Source organism: Lichenostomus cassidix, chromosome 2 (genome assembly GCF_008360975.1).
Source record: "Lichenostomus cassidix isolate B80296 chromosome 2, HeHo_3.0, whole genome shotgun sequence".
Lineage (NCBI taxonomy): Eukaryota > Metazoa > Chordata > Aves > Passeriformes > Meliphagidae > Lichenostomus > Lichenostomus cassidix.
In genome coordinates this window covers 32,965,620-32,991,036 of record NC_139482.1, presented here as the reverse complement: position 1 = coordinate 32,991,036, position 25,417 = coordinate 32,965,620, and the positions used below count along the sequence as shown (strand labels likewise).

At 41.2% G+C, this 25,417-nt stretch overlaps 1 protein-coding gene across 5 annotated transcripts in view; it reads right to left on the bottom strand.

The window, feature by feature from the left end:
• Positions 1-23,333, bottom strand: part of SNX10 (sorting nexin 10) — a 35,918-nt gene extending 12,585 nt beyond the window's left edge. Inside the window, exons 1-4 of one of the 5 annotated variants that reach the window (XM_085050967.1) lie at positions 19,563-19,688; positions 9,821-9,925; positions 7,110-7,164; positions 1,675-1,761 (exon numbers count right to left, since the gene is read on the bottom strand). In XM_085050967.1, coding sequence (XP_084907093.1) covers positions 1,675-1,761; positions 7,110-7,133 — 111 coding nt within the window. In that variant the 5' untranslated portion in view covers positions 7,134-7,164; positions 9,821-9,925; positions 19,563-19,688. Of the gene's footprint in view, positions 1-1,674; positions 1,762-4,184; positions 4,303-7,109; positions 7,165-9,820; positions 12,598-19,562; positions 19,689-23,268 lie in introns of those variants that run through there. The other 4 variants (XM_085050970.1, XM_085050971.1, XM_085050968.1 and 1 more) reach the window with 4 other exon arrangements.
• Positions 23,334-25,417: the final 2,084 nt, after the last annotated feature.

Sequence of the window (25,417 nt, the reverse complement as noted above, 5' to 3'; positions counted from 1 at the left end):
ATTTTCTTCACAGTAGCTTGGGCTGTATTTTGGATCCGTGCTGAAAAGTATTGATAACACAAGGGTGTTTTTGTTACTGCTGAGCAGTGCTTGCACAGAGCCAAGGCCTTTTCTGCTCCTCACCCCACCCCACCAGCAAGCAGGCTGGGGTGCATGAGAGGTTGGGAGGGGACACAGCTGGACAGCTGATCCCAACTCACCAAAGGGATGTTCCATACCATCTGGCATCATGCTCAGCAATAAACTGGGGTGGAGGCTGGCTGAAGGGGTGCCACTCAGGGACTGGTTGGGCATCAGTTACGTGGTGCTGAGCATATGTTTTCATTTGCATTACTGGTCTTTCTACAGTTCTATTTATTTTTCTTTTTTCCTTATAAGTGTTGTTGTTGTTATTATTCAATATTATTCAATCTATTATTATTTAACATTATTATCAATGTTATTAATAATACTAATGTTACATTTCTAGTATTAAACTGTTCTTATCTCAACCCATGAGTTTTCTCTCTTTTACCCCCCCAATTCTCTTCCCTCCATCCTGCTCATGGGGCAGAGGGGATGTGAACAAGCAGCTGTATGGTGCTTAGTTGTTTGCTGGGGTTGAATCATGGCACACTGAGTCTAAACAACATCTCCCCAAATTAGCAATCACTGAGAAAGCCTGAATACACTTTTATTCAGGGGCATTGACATCTGTGAAACAGTAATACAGCACCCACCCTGCCAAATCTACAGAATTTCTATTTACCAGAAATGAAAACTATAATTGCTTTGGAACCAGTACTTGAAGCATGTTGCAAACTTAAAAGTTTCACAACTCTGATTGCCACATAGGAGAGAAATACTTGTCACACAGACATTTAATAAGTCATTTGACTGCTTGCTCTCATACACTAACTGCTTAACTCTTCCACACAGGAAGGAAATGCTTTTGGTCTTGGGCCAAGCATTAACAATGTAACTTGGTTCTCTCAAACACTTTTATTTTACACTGCAATTAAAATCCCTGGATCTAGATTTGGCAAATGAGGATAATGCCTTCCGTATATCATCCACCAAAGAACAATCAAGAAAACAAAATTATGTATAGGACAGATTTAAGCCACAAAAAGCACCCTAATTCCACGTGCACTTCCATTAGTGTATTGTGGACAACAATCATAAACCCAAATGCAGTTACTTCACATATCCAAACACCACTAAATAAGGATAATATGAATATCAAGGTACACTGAAAACAACCACATTGCAGCAACCAAATAACCTGGCAAAAAGAATTGAGGAGAATTTAAAGTACAAATTACCACATAATTACTTGAAAAGAAAGTTGTTTTCCCATGAACATCTGAACATCAACATTCTTCTCTAATGGTAAGATATCACTGACTATAACAGTCTTCTGGCTGATAAGAAAAGCTAAGAGTTGTCTGTTGCAAGACATTATGGCATGCACATGTGAACACAACAGGTTCAACCCCAGTTCTGCCTGACCTACTACATGGCCATTGGCCAACTCACCCTACCTGTTCCACTGCATCCCAGTTGCTAAAAAGGGAATAATAGCCTCCAGCATTCCAGAAGGAGAAATTCCATTTATATCCCAAAGACAACCCTGGCTGGGACAGAGACAGCAATAAGAGCCCAAAGAACCTCTGCTGATATTTTTATACTTACGTGAATAAATATCTCATAGTCTATGTAAGAATACCATGAGTCTTCTTTCTGTATCCTGGGGTCTCGCACCAAGACAGTTACAAATTCCTGTAAGTGCATAATAAAAATCAAGCAATTAATTTCAGAAGACAAAAGGCAGCCTTAAAGACTCTCTTGATTGTTCTGCCGTTCCACAAACTACTGACTCAGATTAAAAGCTGAACTGCTGCTTTATTGAATTTTGCAACCCTATAAATGGAGAAGCAAAAAGCAATGAATCATCTGAGCTACACCACATGTCTAGGAAAGTCCCTGCCAAACTGCTAGCTGAAAAGGAGTATTTCAGATTAAGTAATACTGTGAAAAGTCATACGTGTTTCATGCTTGGGAAACGCGATCTTGGTAGCAACAAACTAAAAACCTAACATTCAAAGTCACACTTGTAAAGGAGAATGAGGCAGGTATTTTAGGCTTTTCCCACATTTGTAATCAACACTGACAAAGAGTATAGCTGAAGATGCAGCATCTGGGCATTTCTATTCCAGTCTGCCCATCACCCTGCCTAAGGAAGCAACACAGCTTCACTGCAGAGCATAATTGCCTGTTTTGGGGGAACAATCACGCAGAGTGTGTTTGTTGCAGAAGTTATCATATCTAGCTTACTGCCTTGTAATTTCTACATTTACATAATAATTTAGAGGGATCCCAAAAGAGAGAGAGAGAGAGAGAGAGAGGCCTGTGGACATTACTGTTATGTAACTGGGCATCAGTAATGGGAATTTGAAAAGACTGAAGAATTAAATGTTTCTGAATACCCTCAGCTAATGACTGAAACTTTTGTTTTACAAAAAAAAAACCCCACCCAAACCCCAAAAATCCTAATAAATCAGTATTTATACTACAGTGAAAAATATTCCTTTAAAATATAAAGGTTGAAAGTGTGTTTAAATACCTGCTACTTCTGGAGCAAATGTACAAGATGCCCTACTCCAGTTGCTTCAATAAGCTGTCCACCCCAAAAGCTAAGCCAAACACTTAGCAAAGCCTTGTTAAAGAGAAGGGTAGCACTTTAAGCTGCAGATATATTCCCTCTGAGAGGAAGGCACTGCACAAGATCTCCAGGTACAGGAATTGACTGTGGGAGGAATGACAGTGTCTCTGGTAAAAAACATGCTTTTTTTAGTGTGTATTTGCATGAACCAAGAAATCTTGAACTAGAAAGCTCTCAAAATGTGTCTTCCTATGCCCAAGCCAAAGACATCAGAAATAAAAGCTTTACTCTTCAGCCAAATCTTCTCCCCTGACACACACTTCAATACACCACCACTGCAAACCTTCAGTAGACTGACAGGAGAACAATAAAAACCTTGAAAGGCAAAGATACACTTTTTCCTGAACGTCCATTGCACTCTGTACATAGCAGGAAGGCATTTGAGGTCCGGATTAAATAATTTTCCTCTCTGATTTCCAGGTGTTACTGCTTCAGAGATGGGGAGCCTGTGGCCTGATAGCTGGATATAGTCTTTGGTTTTATTTCACTTAGCTCAGCTCCTGGTCACCATGGTGTTTTCTGTATTATTGGTGGTTACACTTTTGGTGAGTATCAACATCTTGCCAAAGAAAGCACATTTGAAAGGTTCCTGCCACCTCTGCTGCTTCTTTCCTCGCTGAAGAGCACCAGAGGCCAATTCTCCCCTGCAGCTTTTTAACCCCATGCCAGCATGACACAAGAGGAACAAATGAACAGAGCTTTAATCATTTCTACCAGCTGAGGGTCATGCCTTTACTTTTACAAAAACACTAGTGGGAGATATGAGGAAGTTTTTTCTGCTCCTGATAAGATCATCAGCAATGTGCTGAACACAGGAGAGGCAACCATTTTTTGGTTGTTTTTCTCCACCTGCCTGTCTGTCATACTTACCACACATACATTATATATATATATATATATATATATATATATAATAAATATTATATAATATATATAATATATATATAATATATATATAATATATATAATATATATTTATATATATATATTTAAAAAATACTTTCAGACCCACTGTACCATCTTTTTATGTCGCAAGTTTTTGTCTTCCCCAAACTCCCATTTCCCTGCGTCCCACTCTTCTCTAGAGCTGCAACCACTTCTCAACATACGTTCCTTCCTTTGCTGAGCACTAAATGTATCAGTTCTGCAAACGGAAGAAGAGAAATTATGCCAAGAAGCTTCAAACAGGACACTGCTCTTCCCTTCAACCACTGCAGCACAGGAGTCACAACCTCAGGCAGCCTGCTTATAATCTGATCTCAGTTCCCTTCCTCTCATCTACTGCTGTATAAGCTTCTTGCTGACCTTCCTTTTGTCCAGGTTCCCCATATTAACCCATTTCCAAATAACCTTCTGTAACCCTTTCCTTTGTACAGAATCAAAAGTGTCTTCAAAGCAAAATACTTCTTTCAAACCTTTATTATAGCAAAGTATTATGATTAAAAGCTATTGGATATGATATGCGTTAGCTATGTCTTACCTTGCAAATCATTCTAGACCACAAGATTTACATTGGAAAACTTCTGTACACTTTTAACTTGCAATTAATTCATCACGTAGTTTCAATATGGAGGAAGTTAAAACCCTTCAGACTCTACCTATGAAAAAAAGGAGACCTCCTGCAGATGCTGAGATGCTGTGGCAGGCAGTGTCTAAGAAGTAAAGAACTGAGCTAAGAAGAAAAACAATCTGCAGAACAGCAGAGCCCCTCAGCAAACCACAGCCCTTACACACAGTCATTGTCAGCTTTGATTTGAAACACCAGGATTTCAGCAGAAGACCGGGTGTTCCCCTTTTTTTCCCCCTTTATTTACTGAAAAAATGACAATACTAAGTTTAGAATTAAGCAAGATAAACAGTAATCAACTAAAAAAAAAAAATGTACAGCCTTTCTCAAGATCTAGGGTTACTTCCCCTATCAAGCTCTTGAATCCAGGAAGTGTTAATTCCCATTACAGATTTTGCTGCTCTGAAATAGTGGCACTGCACATGTAGACTGTCTCTTCTCTTTTCACCTTTAAGTCTTCTCCAGAACACAAGATCCCACTGGGAAAACAGCACTGATTTAATAAAAGCAGACCTAACTGCCCAGTATAAATGATGACCCACTGCCAGAAAAGGTGCTTATGCTTTCACATCCCTAGAGAAGTAAGCTTGTAAGGGCCATCATTCCCATAAAGGCTATGTTATGGTAAAAGCAGAGTTAGGTGGCAGAATATTCCTCTGCAAGATTGCTGTTGTAGGCTCAGTCCATCCTGCTTTCATTGGTCACAAAAAATCAGATTACAGCAGTACTGGGTAATAATTACCTTTCTCCTTTGTATGTATTCTACTCCCTTCCCATCTTGCTATAAAAATGAGGATACTCTCCAATAGATGAGTCTATTCTCAAGTAATGCATTGTCCACCTCAGGGAGCTGACACTGACCTCTCCCTCCCACAGACCACTTGAAGACTAACTTAATAATTTGTCACAAAACTGTATTACAGTCCAGCTGTACAACATGGGAAGCTCAGTACAAAGAGAGCCACAGTTTGGGGAACTTTTTACTTTTGCCAGCTGCAATCCTGTACAAGGTGTCTGCTTCTCCTGCCCAGTGCTGCTCGGTTTTTCCAGAATTGCAGATCTAGCTATTATGCCACACTACGTGTATTTCCAGTTTTGGTTTGTTGGGGTTTTTTTCTTAGTTGTGTTGGTGTTTTTTTTTTTTTTTTAAATTGAGGGTCACAATACACACATTTATATAAATGCATTTAAGAATGATATGTGTCCTGTAATGCTTCAGTGCAACAATTCTCTCAAAACCAAAATTTACTGTTGACACTTCAAAGTGTCCAGGCTTGGGCATGGAGACCTCTTGCACTGAGAACAATATACGCTCAACAGAAAGCTACTGAAACACCTGGCATCTCCATGTATTCCTTCTCTCTGGAAACTGCTAAATTTAAAGGCAAAACATTTTCTGTCCAAATTGCTAATGCTATAGCTTTGATATGGATCCCAGCAGCCACAATGGCCTGAACATCCTCATGAATATTCAGAATCTTCAAATCTGCCCCTAAAGTAGTCATAACTACTTAACAAGCAAGAATTGCAGAGCGGTTTCTCTGGTTGGATGTGCCTTTTAATTCCTGGCTAAACCAACCAGTTTAAGCATGGCACTGGTGGTATTTTGCTACCCTCTCCTCAAGGCCAGGAGCAGTCCAAGTAGATAGCGTCACACATAAGTGATAAAATGCCCAAAGTGACACCCAAACCTGGATTACACCTACTTTCTCATGGTTACAGATCTATGCAAAGAACACGAGTGTTGACAGCAGAGTAAAAGGACAGCACTGAGGTCACACAGACACAAGTATGGAAAAACAAAATGTTCCTTTTGGATCTGCCTCAAAAGGAAAAATACCCCATGAAAGCAGCTGAAGCAAACACAAGAAATCTTTCTCTTTTCAGTTTTATTTTTCTTTTTTGTTCCCCTCTCTCTTTTCTCTTGTTGGATATATTTCTGCATAATGCAATGGATTCCTCAGAGACAAGGATAAGGCAGAAGCCTTTCTATATAGAATCTGACCACAAAAAATGTGTCCTCAGAAGTCTCTAACATTTTCCTACTTGGAAAAAACGAAATCTGACATGGAAATATCTATTTTTAATATGGGGGGAAAATCTACCACAAAAAGGAAGAATAAAAACAATCTCACATTGGTTGTTCATTTGTATTAATCATTTCAGCTGCATTTTAATTCAAATGTCTGTGATCGGGACTGTGTCAGGTGATAAGCTTGTGCTCCTGTTACACATCTGATTAGTCAATAACCCCAGAAGAGTAATTTTCCACAAAGCTTCCAAGAAAAATAGCATATCCCATCAGGTTGCCTGTTAATAAAAGGATAAGCCACAAAGGACGTGGGGCTTTTCATGCTGTGGGTGTTGGCGTCTTCACTCCATGCATGCTGTGTAGTGAGGCTGATAAGAGACTAACAGCTGAGACAAAATAATTTGTTGAAACTTTTAACGTTTATTGGACTGAGCAGGAGAGATCATGCAAGTGGGATTCTTGCGGTGCATGCAGCTGGTAATCAGAGTTCAGACCCAGCTCCAACCATTATGTCCTATAAAATACCTAAAGACTGATAAAAAGAAGACTCCATCAAAATCCTTCTCTCCTATCTCAGTGTCTGAGCCCCTTATTCAAAGTCACTTACTCTGAATGAATATCTGATTCTTCCATCAGACATTTACAGAAGGAACTGGCACTGCATCATTCCAGAATATTCTGTATCCTGGCAACTAATAGTATGAAGAATACAACCAATCTTCTCTGATCCATGCAAACCTTAATGAAATTCAATCCACAGCCACCAAACTTGAATCCTTTTTTATTAAAGCTTAGATACGACTTACCTGTTTTTCATGTTTTGGTGTCATCTTCACTGGTTTGCAGTAAAAAAAAATCAACCTGAAAAAAACCCCAGAATAGACATGAGATTGGCCTTTAGTAGTTATTTAAAGGTCATTATCACTTTTGCTATTTTTTAGTAGACAATGAAAAGAGCCAAGCTTAGTGCCATATATAGCAGAAAACACGTTCACATTAACTGTATCTCCGAATTTATTAGTTTTAAAAATAATCCCTTTTTAGAAGCACTGGGCTAGTCCCCTGCTCTATATATTTGTCATACTTGACAGTGCAGTGATGCCTGTTGATCTCTGGAAGTCAGTGCTTTTCTGCTCTGCTCCAAGAGCCATCTCAGGGTTCATGCTTGTACCAACCTCCCAACAGCTCTGCTCAGCCAGCACTCCCGGTGCATAAACACAGCCGAGGCACTGCTGCATTGCCTCATTCCCAGGTGCTCAAGCACAGGTTTGAGTGACTGCAGCTGAGGTCCAGAGACTCTAAAACATCTGAGTCAACAGAATCAAGTGCCCCTCTCAACCACTTCCCTGAAACTCAGAGAACTGAAGGCACAAACTGCTTGGATCCTGCAGGCTAGCTAAAACTCAGGCTAAATTTCACAGCATCTGTGGTTTTCAAACCTCCATGTAGGGAAAGGTATAATTAGACCAAATTGAAACATCCTGTCATTAACTTACATTTTAAATCTTGGCTGAAAATTCCAATAAATTTTTAACTGTGTCTGCAGTCCAAAAGACAGGATGATTTGCTCCCACATGAGAAGAGCAGGACAGTTTCATTTACTTGCCAGCTTAGATACAAACCACCTCCTGTTTAGTGATACAGAGCTTGAAGCTGCTCTTATTATATAACATATTTAGGTCAAGCCCAGCCAAGAGTGCTGAACACCCCACCCCTGCCCAATGCCTCTTACAAATACTTTCAAATTACAAACTCCACCCATTTGAATAGAACAGGGCACAAAGATAAGCACACATACATTTCTTTGACCAGGAAATAATTTTGGAACAAACACTTTGTTGTCAAATTTCTACAGGATCAGTTATATCAAAATAGGATGCTCTGTTTCCAAATAAAAATGCCCATACATAAGACCTCATCCTAGAGGGTGCCACTGTACAGCTCCCATTTCCAGAAAGATAAGGCCATCATTTCACTTCTATAGCTAGAATGGTACTGATAAAATATGAATATCAAAAACACACTCAAATTTTCTTAAATTCCATTTATTTATGCTTAACTGGCATGCATGTTCCAAGCTGAAGTTATGGAAGAGCACTCAAACACTTCTTGCTGCACAGGCTCAGCAGCATCAAGCACCTCTGCAAGGTGGGGATAAGAATTTGGCTCACTGGTTCTAACTGCTGTTAATGCAAAAGTATATTAAGAACCTTCTTTTTGGGGAGGTAAATGGCTTTTACCTCACAGGAGAGCACAAGCACACATCACAGACCTTTCATGGAACTGCATAATCATTTAAGCTGGCTCCAAGATAGCAAGTCCAACCTTTGATTGACCACCGTGCTGTCAGCTGGACCTTGGCACTAAGGCCCACGTATAGTTGTTTCCTGAACACCTCCACTGATGGTGACTCCACCACCTCCCTGGGCTTTCCATTCCAATGCTTAACAACCCTTTCTGTGAAGAAATTCTTCCTGTTCTCCAACCTGAGCCTTCCCTGGGGCAGCTTGAGGCCATATCCTCTTGTCCTGTGACTGGCTACAGCCTCCTTTCAGGTGGTTGTAGAGAGGACAAGGTCCCCCTTGTGCCTCTTTTTCTCCAGGCTAAACACCCATGGCTCACTCAGCTGCTCCTCATAGGACTCACTCTCCAGACCCTTTCCCAACTCTGCTGCCCTTCTCTGGACACTCTCCAGCACCCCAATGTCTTTTCTCCAAGCAAGGGGCCCAGAACTGGACACAGGACTCAAGGTGCAGCCTCACAAGTGCTGAGTACAGACAAAAAACACTGTGCAGGGCTCAGGCTGTTTGAAGAAGATTCTTTCTGCTATCTCTCCCCATTCAGCATAGTTGTAAACCTATATAGTTTGATGTTATCTTCCCTTCTTTCTGCTCTGGTTAAATATGTTGTTTCTTTTCAAAATGGCAATTCAAATTTTTTTTTCCAGTTACATATCCTTATTCCATAAAATTCTGCAGCATGCTTCTCTCCTGTCTCTAAGCTGATTTAAGTGAGAAATTATGCAAGCCCAAAATATCCCATTCCTAACACTGCTTGTGAATGACAAGGCTGAAATAGCATGCTTCATTTTGTCATCTCTTTTTCTAATGGCCGAATTATGTGTTGGTGCAGGTTAGCAAGAACAGCTTAAACTCCAAACAGCCACCACACTTTTAAAAATTTAATGGCAAAAAATTAATATTTCAACACCAAAAAGCTTCCTAATATATTTAAAATACATCAGTTTTTCATCAAGTAATTTTTTTTTTTTGGAAAAAAAAATCAGTACTGGAAACACAAGCCCCCCAAAGCTGCCTTTTTTCACTGATTTCAGTGAGATTGCCCAGTCATGCTGCAGCACTTGCAAACATACTGAATGCAATATTCTGTCGGCTAGCAAGATATATATCTGGGGATATATTCTGTAACACATAGAAAAGCCAGTGAAGCAGAACAGAGTGAAGCCAGTGAAACTTCTGTTTAAGAAGTGGTCTTTTTATCTTGAGAAAAAACTTACCCAAAATACCACTGATGGAGAGAAGCAGCTACCAGAAGACAAACAGAAGGCTTTTGGTCTTTTTACTCTTAACAAAATTTCCTCTGATAGGCAAATGAACGAGTGCTGGGAAACAGAATCAAAAAAGCCAGTGGTAGATCTGTAGTTTTGATAAAATGCTTTCTGTTGTGACTGGGAAACCCCCCCCCCACATTGCTTTGAGTATGTTTTTGTTCTGCTTCTGATCCATTATCAGTCTGAAGACTTTTTTCTTTTATTAGTTTCATATATTTAGTATAATAACTACTTCTTGCAGTACATATTTTTGATGGTTCTTAATTGCATAACCAACAAAACTGCCAGGGAACAGCTCCACAACTGCCAACCACAACCACTCAAAAGCAAAAAGATTACGTAGGATGAATTGCCATACTTCCCGTGCCTAAAAAAGAATCAGGAAGAAGAGGGGGAAAAAAACCACAAGTACTGCAGTGCTTTTCTTAGAGAAAACAGATAAACTGCAATGCTCTTCTTACGGGTAACAGAGAAATAATATAAAATATTATATTTTACTTCATATTTAAAAGATTAATTTATATTTTAAAATCTAAATTAAAACAGATAATTCAATATTACTAGGGAAATACCCTTTTATCATGTAGATGGATTGCTCCTAAAGGAGGAAGTAATTTCTCCCCAGCTTTCTCAAACTGAAAGATGAAAACTCAAGCAGCAGCATAGACAAAAAAGAGGTCAACTTGCTCTAAGAACAGCATGAACAAATGCAAGCCTTCCTGGCTGCCTCACTAGTAACTGTATTTAGCTGCACTGAAATTTTACGATTTCACTCATTGCTGGGCAGTGGTCTGGGCAATATCCTTATCTGCTCTGGGAGTGCTCATGGATTCCATGTGGCCAGAGCCTGCTCTCAAGGATAAATGCTGGAAGTCAGCTCATCCATCCATCCACCTTTGCTTATTTCTAATCATATAACTAAATGACCACCTTCAGCATTTAATGGGGAAGTGTGATTTATTTTTAGACCTTGGTGATGATTGAAAGTACTATTCAGTCACAAGCAAAGTCCTCAGCTGTGCTTTCAAGGTTGTTCCCATCATCAGTATCAAATGAAACTTTCATTCAAGGCCTCAGTATGACCAAGAGAGAGAGAGTGATGAAAATTGAATCTCTAAATGCTTACAAGTCTTTCTTGCATTTTATGTTTTGCTCACTTTAAGACTCAAAAAAAGTCATAATAATTTTCATTTACAACCTGTAGAAAGTTCAGCTTCATCCTTATCAAGAAGCTTATTATCAGAGAACATAGCCATGTGCACCTGGCCACACTATGTTCCTGAAAGGCAAGTGATCCATGTGGATTTGTAAGGAAAATACAAATGCAGGGGTAACGGTGGAAGGGAAAGGAACAAGAAGAATAAGAGAAGATGCTATCTCTGAAGAGTTCAAAAAAACCCCAAACCTATAATTAACTCAATTCCATGCTAAAACATTACTACTAAGATTTGGGATATGATAATGCAAATTTCTTTCAGGAAGCATTCACTTTATTTGGAGAAGCAAATTCTGGACTAATTCTTAAAGGTCAGTCACTGGCAGGGGAAGTCACTGATGCAGAAAGAGCATCTCCTGAGATATCTGCACCACTGCAGTTCCAAGGGAGTAGGAAATAAAATAGCAAAATCCCCACTTAGTACTAACACATAGCTAGTCAGAAGCACGGATGAAATATTACCATAGGTTTCAAATGAAAGGATAACAAGTGGAAGAAAGCAATGTTTGCTTGTTTATGGAACAAAAGTGCCTGAAATCATAAGATCAAATATACCGATATACTGTATATATCCATGGAAAGGTCTTCTAGTATAGCAATGACATACATGTGACTTACACTGCAACCTCAGAATACAAGAAATAGGCAACACTTTGAGGACTTTCTCCTCAGTTTTGAAGAAAAAAAAAAAGAAAACTATATAGGTATGACTGTATGCCACGTGTACCATTCTGGGTTGCCAAACTGACCACATCCTAACACAGCTTGGCATTTAGACTAATCAGGTACATGGCTATCACAGAACTATTGCTCTTGCGATGGGAAAAATCTTATTCAAATTCTGTTCCTCAAGCAGGGACTTTCAGTCAATCCAGAATAACTCAAATTCAGCATAAACAAATGTCTTCTACTTCCCCTGTTCTCCCTTAATACCTGGGGTCAACCCAACTGCACTGATCAGAGTCACAGAGTCATGAGTTCACTTCCGTTCCTCACTGCTCATGAACCAGATGGTGAGGACTGAAACTCCAGACTGCAGATCACAGAGCATCTTTCCTTCTTTCATGTATCCTGATGGTTATTTGCCTCACCCTCCCTCAGCAGATTACTATAAGGATCTGTTGGTCAGAAGTGAAAAGGATATGAAAGACGTCAGCATTTTCATCTAAACTCTACACAACAATCAGGGGTCCTCAGCCTGCTTAGTGAAGTCAACAAAATGAAATACAACTTGAGCAAATTCTTCTCCCTTCCCATGCTCAAGGTACCTGTTTCATCAGGGCTGTATTACAATAGGAGCAGAATCATTTCATTGCTGAACAAAAAACAAGCACACTGTCCAAACTGCTTTTAAAATAACAAGAGTTTTCCAAAACCCTGAAAGAATTCACACACCTTCCCTTCAGCCACAATGCAGTATAGAAAGGCATCGCCAAATATCATGCCTTTGTGGCTACACTTGAAATTCCTAGCCACTGTTGCCAAGATGCTTAGTTAACTACTCTTTCCTATGGGATTTCACTACATTTGGTTTCTAAATGCTTGTTTATGGCCACCAGGTATAAGACAGCTTGTCAGCCATTCCCTTGTCCTGCAATCTTCCCAACTACTAAGACATGTCTTAGCAGAAGAATAAATCCAGATAATTTAAAAAAACAAACTAAAAAAAAAACCAAACAAAAAACCAAAAAAACCTCTAAGACACCATATAAGAAATTTTCATTTGTTTCAGAGGAACTTGAGCATCAAAGAGTTAATGAAACTAATTTCCCTCTACCCTCCAAAATAAATACATCACAAGGATTACAGTGTCAGGTGTGGGTCACATTTCCAATTACAGTGGTATTATACCACACTTTGAATTGCTTCAAGTTAATACCACATAGCTGGACAGTAGCATGACTCACCCAAAGCCTCTCTGAAACCACTAAAAGCCTAAAGATAAACAAGGAAGAAGTACTTAGAAATCTGTTCACAGTAGGAGAGAGCATCACAGGTTTCCTCATTGTCATGTTTTTCCTTTTTTTGTTGTTGGTTTGGATTTTTTTGGGGGGGATGGTGTTGGTGGGTTTGTTTGGTTTTTGTTTTTCAGGCTCAAATTGCAGGCATATGCACAACCAAAGGACTTCGTGGATATTCTGCAGTTTCAGTGGGTTGCTGATCCCAGAGCATCTATTACTTTGTTTTTCTCATATTAGAAAATACTGGTAAGGCTAACACTGGCATCTTGGGCTTTCAGGCAACAGCAACAGAACAGCATTGTGGGTCAAGTTACTGCAATAATAGTACATCCCAGAGTTGGTCATGGTAATGATTTATTACTGAGGGCTAATGCTTGCCACAGCTTCTGCAGGCAACCTGGGGACCACTCAAAACTTTCCTGCAGCTCCAACTCCTGTGCCTTCCAGGCAGCCTGTCAAGCTAGTCTGCCATGTGAGCCTGCCTATGCTACTCTTTCCAATTCTTATGATACACAAGTAGATTAAACTACACAAAATTACTTTGTGGCATAACTAATCACAAATTTTGTTGCTAGGACATTTTCAGAAGGCTGACAAAGAGATAAGGCAGTCTTTGAAGGGAAGCATTGGTGACCTTCGAGGTAAAGTTTCAGGAAGCATGACTGCTCTGGAGAGCTTTTGAGATCCCTTGAGCTAGGAAAAATCAATTTCAGACGAAACAGCAACCTTGGCAAGCCAGCACATTCAACCATCTTTTCAGCTGTACTCAACGTGGAAAATACTGGACAGACACTAGGCTTCTTACTGATATTTACACAAAATGGGCACACCACTGGCACTGAGACTACCTTTGAAAACGGAAAGAAGCAAGTAATTTTCAGGTTAAACCACATAGCACCTGTGTACTTTCCAAGTGACAGCTCTGTTCAGTTACATAAGTGATGATGAGGATGTACACATTGTGCACTCATACACCATGATCAGATCTTGTTAGGTACACCAACACAGACAGGTTAGCCAGCCCTAGGTATTTTTTTACATGATGCCAGTTACAAACAACATATCAGACAGCTGTCACTTTTAGAAACCAACAAGATGGGGGTTGTGAAGAGAGACTAAAGTATAAGTATTTCAGAGCACAGATTAAATTCCTAAGAAAAATATTGAATGCTGCTTCTGGAGGAAGGTTCAGAGAATGTATGTCTGCCTTTCTTACAAAAATTCATGTTTCTCTCAAGAATTAAGTATGTCATTGCACTAAATCAAATCAAGTTGCCTTAAAAATAGTATCTTTTTTAAGGTTTCTTTGCAATAACTGATTTTTACTTATCACAGGAAAAGAAGGGCTGATGGAAACTGTGTCTTTGCTGCTGAGTAAGCAGAGCAAAAGTCAGCAAACACCATGCAGTCTTATCACTACATTTCCTCCTCTGTCTCTCAGTTGCAGAGGCTGCCATCACCTGACCCCTTCCTTCCTGACTCACCCACTGGAACACTTTGAATCTCATGTGCCAGAAATATCTCATTTTTGCTCATTTCAAACTCTCTTTTAATTTATGATACAATTTTTGTCAGCTGCTTGAATTGCTGTTAGGTCGCACTAAGTTTTAGCTTGTTTTTTTCCTGCTGCGGATTTCCTTATTCTACCAAAACAACTATTTTTTCTATATGCTACCTGCTCCAGTCCAGGAAGTGTTAAGTGTTTGTTCTTGTGCCCAGAGAGGAAAGTAAGGCAAAAGTGATAGTTTTGGCCACAACCACAGAATTAGAAGTTCCAGTCTTATGACACGTGTCTGGGGAGATGGCTGGGAAAGACCCAGCACAGATACAGTCAAAAATAAAATGAATAACTAAACAGTAACATCCTGAGACAGATTGATCCTACGTAGTCTGCATAACTGCAGCTCAAAACAGTGAGCTGAACAGGAAATATTGCAGTCAATACTTGAGATCAGTCAATACTGCAGCGTGCCCACAGAGCATTTTGGTGAACTCCCTTCAAAGTGTTGTGTTTCTTGTATCTTTTAAGTTGACCAAGCCCGTGAAGGATCATTACAACAGTGCAACGGGATGAGACATCCAGTCTTTCACACAATGGCAATTCACTCTTTGGGCTCTCTCCCACTGAAGAATGCATCAGACGGCCCATCCCTGCCACAAAACCTGACTGGTGTCATATCTGTGTAGCTGCATTCACTCACTGTGTTAGTTTCTAAGCTGAGTATATCAACCATCAAATTAAGCATTTAAGAATGTATTAGCAGTGAATTCAACTGGGCAGTTCTCTTCTTTAACAGGCTTTGTTATCCTTCTAGATGCTAGCCTGTGCTAGTGGCATGAAAACAGTACTTTGGAAATAAATAGCTTCTAAATAGTGTCACTTATTACGAAAGCAGACAATTCTGAGAAACAAACAGCAATTTTTGGCAGGAGAAACTTTACATGAAATTGACCAGTAAGGAAAACAAGCTGAAAATCAGTGATTCATCCATATCCCTTGATACTTCTCATTTATTTTGTGCCAACTGAATGTTAAGATGTGATTTTGGTTGTTTTCACTCCACTGCTGCACCATGACTTTATAAGAGTGATATCAGCTTTTGGCCAACTCCTGGCACAGGAGGCTCATCTGTGATGTGGCAAACATCTTTCAGAAAGTGTAAGAGAATGGCAGGATGCATGTCAAACACACAAAAATGGGAGGGAGAGAAGAAAAGCAGCACTGGGCTCAACTGCTCTGCCATCACAGCCAAGTGAAAGAAGTTACTGGTCAGCCTGGAACAAACACTGGTTCACTAAAAAGTGGTAAGAGGAGCAAAGGTAGAAAACTTAATGCTTGCAGGACAAATATGGCCCACAGATTGCTTTCACAGTGCCCAAACCCATGTGATATTTTTCCAACAACAAACTTAAGTAGACCACTATGTGGTCTGAACAACAGCTTCTGCCTTCAGTAGGACAAAGATTTCACACTCACAGAGCAGGCGCTGCCTAAAGGAGCAGAATGCACAGATCTGTATGGTGAGCCTACAGAAAAACAATGGCTTGAGATGAAACTGGTTTGTGTTTCAATAAGGCTTATTAAATAAGGCTTATTCAAAGTTCACTTAAATATATTTACTTCAGGCCAAAAAAAGCACAATCCACTCTTAAGAAAACAGAATTACTGTCAATTTCTATAATCCCACCTCTAAACTAGTTGAAACCTACACATTATGTATGGATGTATTTGAACTATGACTTTGTGGTCCTACACAAAATCCATACTAAACATCCATCACATGGCTGGTGGGATCTAATAACCACACAGAGGTCCTCTCCAGCTCTACTGATTTGTAGACACACATTGATGTTGCAGAGACAATGGCTTTTCAGCCCAGGGCTATGTGTGGATCGCAGAACTAAACTGCAATCACTGCGCCTCAATGAAACAATAAGAAATGAATGAAGCAGGAGCAGAAGGTACCAATTACTGCACACCCTCTGGAGCTGGAAGCCCATAAAGGAAAGCCCCACTGCAGGTATTCAGCCTACTCCTCACTGCCTGTAACTTTTCTGCAAAACTGACACAATTAGGTCACCAATGCCACTGGAGATGTAAACAACCATTACTGAGGAAGCATTCCCCTTTGCAGGTGAGGTTCAAATCCTGCACCACTTTATGCACAGGCAAGTGCTTTACATACTCCGAAAGCACTCTGTAAGGATAGTACTGTCCTTGACTGGGTCTGTATTATTGTTCTAGTAGGAGAAAAGGAGGGAGAATGGGTGTCACCTAGACTAAAAACAACACAATTTTCACAATTGTAAAAGCTACTTATCAACTGACTGCTGAAATCCAGAATTTTATCTACATTAAAGAGAGAATAAAGCTGTTCAAGGCTGGAAAGTTATCTAGTTTTAGCCAAGCTTATGATGAAAAGACAGCACTCCTTAATATTAAGCTTTGCCAGAAATCCAGTGAAAGGGCAATTATATACATGAACCCAATTATGATTTTTCCACACTGCCAACAAACTTATATTTCAGATGTCTAGGACAAGTCAATTACCACCCAAGGTTGGAATGACAGAAGCTCTAGTGATCCTCAGGTGGTCAAAATAATTCTGGAGCTTCAACTACTGCGTCACAGTGTTGTTCAGATACTGTAAATACCAAAGCCTTATTTTTTCAAGCAAACCTATTACTCTAAGGAAAGATATTTAATGTGCAAGACTCACTTTGGTTCAAAGGATCTGTGACTCTGGAAACCCTGGAGTAAATGGAAGAATCATTTTTGAAAGAAAATCATTGCTTATGCACATATGCCATAGTACAGTATATTATTTTCCCAGTCCAACTGAAGCCTAAAGATTGCCTTACATTTTATTTGAGATAGTCCACAGTACTCCAAATGATCTTTACAGTCACCTTGCATTAGTTACAAGGTTTGGTGCAAATACTGATGGGTAGTTTTCCTGAGAAAATCAAGATGCTTTCTTTGCAAGCTGACCTGGACTATTAACACCAACCTACCAGGGTTGGCATAAAAACCCTGCAATTCAGCTGTGGAAAGCTCACCAAAAATACCTCAGCTGGGAGAGGATCTTGCATTTCTACTCTAAGGTTTAGCACTGGATTAAACACCTACTGTTGACATCTTTTTCCCAGCCAGCAGGTCAATCAGATCTTCCAGCTCAGCACATTCTGTGAATCATCTTCATCCACCCAGAGAGGGGGAGACGAAGGGGTTTTCCCTCATCCAGAATGAGTGGTTTGCCTTCCTGTCTCCCCAACCCCAAGCAGTCATACCTGTAACCAGTGGCCAGACAGATCTAACAAATGCCAGGCAGTAATAAATCCTTGGGGAGCACAACTTGTGTCTCAGTCATTAAACACCAGTCTCATTATTTCATGTCTCAAGACATGTGAGGGTGTCTTTGGGCTGTGCATGAGAGGCAAGGCTGTTAGATTCAGCTGTTGTCAAAGCATGATTGCAATGACGCTACGTGCCAATGTGACTATTTATACACGAGTGCCTGGCACGTCACAGGCTCTGGCATTATCAGCATGTTCTATAGTGCCTGAGACTTGCAGATAGGTCCCTTCTCCCTGTAACCACTCCCAACATCTCCATTGCCACCACACCTTTTCAGGTCATTAGTAGAAATTCATTTCTTCTGGGAAAAGGCACACTGCTCTTGGGGAAACAAAGCCTTCCCCTCTGGGAAGACAACTGAAGATCTCATTAAAACGGAAGCTAAAGTTATGACTAATTTAAAACCACACATCACCATTACACAATTAAAGCAATGAGACTATTAGAGGGCAAAACTTACAACCTGGTGACTGTTGCTGCACACAAGAAGCAAGGTAGGTGAGCAGTTAGGGCCTCCCTGAGGGAAAGGAGGAGTAGGAACTTGAAGGATGTGTTGGCAGCACACAAACAGAGGTCAGGGTAAATTACTCTTGTCAATTCTGTAATAAAATAGATACGTTACAGAAGCAGAACATTTGGCTTTGAAACCTAGTTTTAGCTGTAAGTGAGTGCATCCTTGTAGACATCTCTGGCCAAGAAGAAAGGGAAAGGAGAAGTAATTTTCTTAAGCCACAAATCCTTTCAATACCAAGAAAAAGGAATTCCTTCATACCACAAAAAAAGCAGGCATGGAGGATAAATCACTTTCTCTTTTTATACACAAGAGTTACCAGAGAGAAGATCCAGAACAAAACCATTGCTGGTTTACTTGTTCTCAGACAAATGGATCTCATTTGGAGCTGCTCCTCAGCTCTGTGACAATCTGTAACACCAGTCACACAAAGATGCTGGAGCAAAAAGAAACTCCCTTCAGTCCAATCTAGTACTTCCAGGCTGGGCTCACAGGGTGATGCTGTAATAGTTTCTGCAAGGTTCTTGTCTACTGGGAGACACTTTGACATGTCATGCTGAGGTGCCAGCAGGACCAAATGCAGTGCTAGTGTGATGTGAACACCCTGAGCAACATGTGCACAGCAGCAATCCAGAGACATACTCTATTTAACTGCAGACTTTCAGCAAAACAGAAGAAAACAAGCAAGAATGTAGTATGTATGTTATTTATGTCTGTCACCTGAGTACTGAAGGAGTGAGCACACCAAGGAGCAAGTCAAGGTCAGAAAAAAGGCTGGCAGACAGCGTGGGCTTCTCACTCCTTTAGAGCTCCTTTCTCTGTGGAGAACAACACAGACCCAAAAAAATCAGAAAGGAAACTGAAAACAGGAGCCCTGAGGACATTTAAGGTTTCTGTGAAGACATTTCACTAATTAGACCTTGAGAAGAAAAATACTGGTTTGAATTTCTCCAAGTTGAAAGAGGATCCCTGGAGGAATACTGTGGGAATTGTAGAACAATTTGTCATTTCATCATTGGATTATGTTCCATTAAAACTCCCACTGTTCCGCCTGGTCTACAGAAATCTGGATAAGTAGGATTCATATAGCTAAACTTAGATGTTCATTGTCTTTGTGAATGCTCACACAGTGTCCTACTTACTCTTCAACTGCTGCTCAAGAAGAGGGTGGATCAACTGTAGGTCATGTGCCAGCCTCATACAGGTGTCTTGGATCCCTCTGGACAGTCACCTTAAAAGGCACACATCATGCACATCAGGCAATTGACCCATGTCCAAGTTGCTGGATGCTGCACAGGCAGCACTTTGGTGCTCCATGCAGTGTAGAGGGATTGCTCAGGAGACCCTGCTCCTTCTACACCTCCCACCATGAGGGTTTGTGCCAGGGCTGCTGCAAGTGGTTTCAGCTCCAAGCTGTCTTTGCAGTCTCTCTGCTTCTTCTTTCCCTCCCACAGATGCTTGATTTTAAGAGCACAGAGAGCTGTTGACCAAGCGTGTGATTCAGTTGGAGCTTCTGCCAACAAGGAAATCGTGATGGCAGTCCACTTTCTGTGGGTGAGGAGATCACTCCTGCAGCCACCAACCAAGTGGCATGACAAGCTTTTTATTTTTGCCCCCCTGTCCTTCAATGTCTATATACAAAACATGAATGTTTTGTAAACATACTAATCAAGGATTCTTCTGGGTTTGTTTCCTTCCCCCCAGGATGGGGAACAAGAATGCTTATGAAAGGTGTTTCTATTCTTAAGTTATGTGCAGAGATTTAGCAAGCAATGATACAGAGATCCAGAGCCAAACACTACGCAGTAAACTTGTGCATGTAGCTCCCTGCAGACATGAAGCATGATTTGCCTCTCTATTCCAACAGTTGTCTTGCCAAGAAGTCAGGACATTCTTGTAGGACACATAGCTGTGCTTTTCTCTTTGTATTTCTAGTATCAGAAGGACAAAAAAGTTGCTGACAGTTGGTTTTTTGGGTTTTTTTTGTTTTTTTAGAAAACAGAATGATGCAAAACGTTTAATGAGAAGAAAGAAAAAACCACAATATCCTGAATTATTGAGACCTTTTTTACTTCTCTGTTTACAAAAGCCAAAACCTTATGCATACTACACACCACACACACGGAAATAAGATCTGTGTGACACATTGCAGAGATATGATACACCAAAGTTGTCACCGATCTTATACTACCTATCTACTCCCAGGAAGCAAGAAACAGCCCCAGCAGTCCACGCTGCTGAGTAAATGTTCACAATTATTTTGCTTTGCGATTTACTGTAGTGTGGGTTTTGTTCTTATGGGGTTTTTTGGGTTTTGTTTGCATTTTCTTTTTAAATCAACCTGCCAGAGATGTGCTTCCTTGTTTCAAATGGAGAAGTTACAAAATTGCATGATAAAAGCAGAGAAGTTGCAATTGCCTGAAATGATGGCAATTAGGAAACATATTGAGCAAAAATTGACTAAAATGAGGCCACAAGACTGCTTCACCCCTTTATGGTCAGAAAGGTCCCAACTTCTGCACTGGTACCCTTCAAGTTCAAACTGATGACTGCCATGGCCTTTGTCTGGGTGGAAAGAGCTATTGGGTAAGAGATCCATGTCCAGCAGCAGCAGTAAGGGCTCTAAAGTTTCTGTGAACAGAGCCTTCACCCTTATTATGTTCTGCTCCTCACTATTCAGTGCTACTACCTTGCACCAGTCCTGGGTCGATGGTGACAGTCCCCCAAGAGGTCACCTCACGTCTGCCAACTGATGGCTTGATTCAGTGCTCCACTTCCTCTTATGCCTAACAGCTCAGTTTGACCCAAACCCTCAGCAGTTTTCGCTCTGTATGGCATCGTGCTTGGGAAGGGAAATCTCAGGACACTCGGAGCCCTCAGCACAGCAGGGCACCACTCAGTGTGACCTGTGTGCTGCACCTGTGCTAAAAGCACCTCATTACTGTGAGCATGCAGAGATCACAGAATCAGCTCAAGCAGCTACACCAGGACTGGTTAATGGTGCTGCCTCCAGAATAGCTGTTCTTCAGGCATTTGTGTGGAAAAGCACAGCTATTTTGCAATGGTACGGGAGCACAAATCCTTAGTAGTAATATTTTAAAAATATTTTCCTCCTTTTTAATAAAATAATTAAATATCATTATTTTCCAAATAAAATAATAATAATAACCATCATCATCTATAATAAAGGTGAATGTGTTTATATTAATACAAGCATGGTGTACCAATGCAAGATGTTTAAATTAATTAAAAGGCAACTTAAAAACTCCTTAGATTAAATACAAAATATACATGATAAACAGGAGACTCCTGGATTTCAAGTCACGCATCATAAATAATACCCTAGGCTGAGTCAGGCATAATTATTATTTGCATCTTCAGCACAAAGAAAACATTGGTGTTTCCACTTTTCTAAAGGAAGTCCAGTTTGGTGGCATTCAGGAAAGTCCTGCCTTGCATTACTTTCAGTTTCAGTTGTCTCTAGCACAAACAGGAAGACCTTTCCCTTCACTTGAGCTGTTTCTGTCAATGTGAGACGCAGAGCGGGCAATGAAAACTCCAGCTGCAGTTTCCCTTGGGTCATGGGTGATGTGGGAGCCCCAAACACACCCGAGAGAGCCAGACCCTGATCCTCAGCAGCTTGGCTCCGCACCTCTGTCCGCCTTTATCCCTGGGACACTGCTATTAGAATTAGGCAATATTTACTTAGAACTGCCGTATCCTTGAAGGGCAACAAACAGCAAACCAGGCGTCTCAAGGAAAAGCACAGGCAGCTGCCCCTGTCCTCTGTGCCCAACTCCAGAACATGACCCAAGGCAAACCAGCAGCCCTCGGTCACTGCAACTTCCTCTGCTTTATAAATCAGTTCGTTTTAACTGCACACTGTGTTTTCATAGGCTGCCTTCATACCTACCTAAACATTTCTCATGCTGCTTAACTTAGATCACAGAATTTAAAAATAACAATACGGCAGTCTCCTGACTAACAAAGCAGTACATCGAATACGATGTATTTAATACAAAAGCATGCTATGATATACATTATATATTTGTATATTATCATACAAGAATAATGTGTATATTATATTATCTTCATACACAAGAATAACAACACGTGCATGTGTATATATACACACACAGCTTTTGCACATCCCTGTGATCTTTAAATCACGGTTGCCAAAGGCGATGGATTTGTAATAGCCAAACAAAAAGGAGTGGTCCAAAACAAGCTTAGTAATTGCTCAAGCCGAATTTTCCCCCTGCCGGGCGTTAATCATTGCTCAGAGCAATCACTTAGAGCGCCGTAAACCGCGGCGGAGCCCTCTATCAAAGACCGGGGGAAAACACACTCTGAGGGCCGGGAGCAGCCGGGGCAGCCGGGACACAGGGCTGGCTGCCGGCCCGGGGCTCCCCGAGCCGCTCTGGAGCAGCGCCGCTCCGTCACCGCAGCCCGGGGGAGCCCGGGGGAGCACGGCCCCGCACCGCCCGCCCTCAGCCTCACACACACTCAGACACACAGCCCCGGCACCCCGCACAGCCCGCCCTCAGCCCCACAAACACACACAGACACAGCCCCGGCACCCCGCACCGCCCGCCCTCAGCCTCACACACACTCAGACACACAGCCCCGGCACCCCGCACAGCCCGCCCTCAGCCTCACAAACACAGACACAACCCCGGCACCCCGCACCGCCCGCCCTCAGCCTCACACAGACACAGCCCCGGCACCCCGCACAGCCCGCTCCACACCGGACGCTCCGCTGGCCCCCGGCTGTCCGAAGGGTCTGACAGATCCCGATCCCGATCCCGATCCCGATCCCGATCCCGATCCCGATCCCGCACCGCTCACCCTCGGCCGCCGCCGCTGCCGCCGCCGCCCAGAGCCCGGGAGAAGCCGGCACGTCACCGGCAGCGGGCGGAGCCGCGCTCCCCGCCCCGCCCGGGCCCTGGAGAGCCGGGGGGCAAAGAATGGCTTTCGTCGAACGCAGTGTTTGTCCGCCCCGTCACCCGGGAGCGGGAGGAGGCTCAGCCCTGGGGGCGTGCTGATGGTGTGCGGCAGTGTCCTGTGATCGGCACCCTATCACATCGGCATCCTGATCACATCAGCATCCTGATCAAATCCCCGCCCTGTGAGCCACTCACCTTGATTGCGTTTACCTCTTGTAACACCTCCGTTGTCGGCACCCCATGAGATTGCACCCTATGCACGCATCTAGCTCACACTGAAAAAGTTCAGGGTTTACTGGGAGTTTTTAAAAAGCCTGTTAGTTAAGAAAGGGGGGAGAAAAAGAAAATTATCCCTGGAGTTTTACAAGAAATTACTAGACACGGGAGTTAATGCTATGGTCTAGTTGACAATGTGGTGATAGGTCAAAGGTAGAATTTGATGATCTTGGGCGTGTCTTCCAACCTAAGTGATTCTGTTATTCTGTGATTTATCAATGTAATTAACTAGTTTTTAAAAGGTGAATGAAATCTCTCCTGCAGGTTTATTTTCAGGTTTACTTGATTTCTCAGGAAATCAAGATTGTAGTAATTTTATTTCCTTACTGGCTAGGTGTTAAAGTTCCAAGAGGGTTTTCAAATACATTATTAATATTGCGTGCCATCACTTGGAGATTGTCTTCATAATGGTATGGTAAATTTACACCACAACTCTGGAACCTCAGATTCCTGGGTTTTGGAATCTGTCTTCTGGAAAGGAGCTTGGCAAGCTGGGGGATATCATTTATCTGTGACAGTGCTTGTCTCTTGCTGTTGAGGCTTTTCTTTTGTGCTGAAATTGATTTAAGAGCAATAAATGAAAGCACCTTGATGAGAGTGGAAGGAAAAGAGTAAATTTTTTGTTACAACTAGAAGTGGTAAGGGTTTCTGCTTCTCAAGCGCTTGAATGATCTTTACTTACCTCAGTACTAATAAGAATCACCAGAAGGTCTGAGCAACTCCTCCTGTTTCAAAAAAGACAAATAATTTTAGTATCATTGTATATATTTACTTCATTTCTAAATACTGAAAAAAAAGCCTGTAATCTTTTATTTTCCTACCCTTTTTCTGTAAACTGTGGGCTGATTTTTCTCATAATACATCAAAATCTGAAGCAAGTTCTAGGGTGAAAATTCTCAAAGAAAATAATTATTGATTCATCTTGAGTATGCCAAAACTTTTATGCAATAAGAGCCCTTAAGCAAAACACTACAGACACAGGTAGGGATCAACATGAACAATTGTTGGGTCATATTAACAGAGTACAGAGAATTACGGGGGTGTTACATCAAGTATTTGCATCAGCCTTTTCCGCAAAATATCTGTTAATGGTTGTTCACCACGTGGGTGTAGACAGGGCTCTGAATGGCACTTGTCCTGTAGTGGCAGATTTTGTGGTAGGATGGTGAAAGCACAAAGGCTGAACATCACCTTTTTTGCGGGTACTGTCAGATGCTGTGCTGAGCAGCAGCCCTGAGCCACCACCCTGCCCAAGAAGAGAGTCACAAAGGATGGCCATCATAGGAAAAGGCCAAAATTAAAGGAAAGGATGAGGGTAACTTATAATTAAATAGCGCTCTGCAGGATTGCCAGTATAAACTCATTTTCAGAAATCTTTTTTTCTTTGATTCTAGCATTAAAAAATTAATATAAATGAGATTTATAAATCTGGGTTATCTCCACATAAATGTGAAATGGTGCAACCTGTAAGCCACACAATTTTGCCAGCAACAAAAAAAAATCATAATTTGAAATAGTTAAATTTAGCAAAGAGAGGCCATACAGTCAAGTATTCTTAATAGAAAAAATACGAAGAACAATTATGACAGGAAACAATTTTTTCTTTTAGAGACGATCTGTTCAGGCTTCCAAACTGCTTATTCGAATTAAGGATTTCAGTCCTTAGTTCATTTTCCAGACTTTTGTTTTTGTTCTGTCCCACTTCAGTGCCATACTGAATAACCACCTTTCATAAGGATATGGTGTGCAGATATATTCTAGGAAAGAATGGAAAA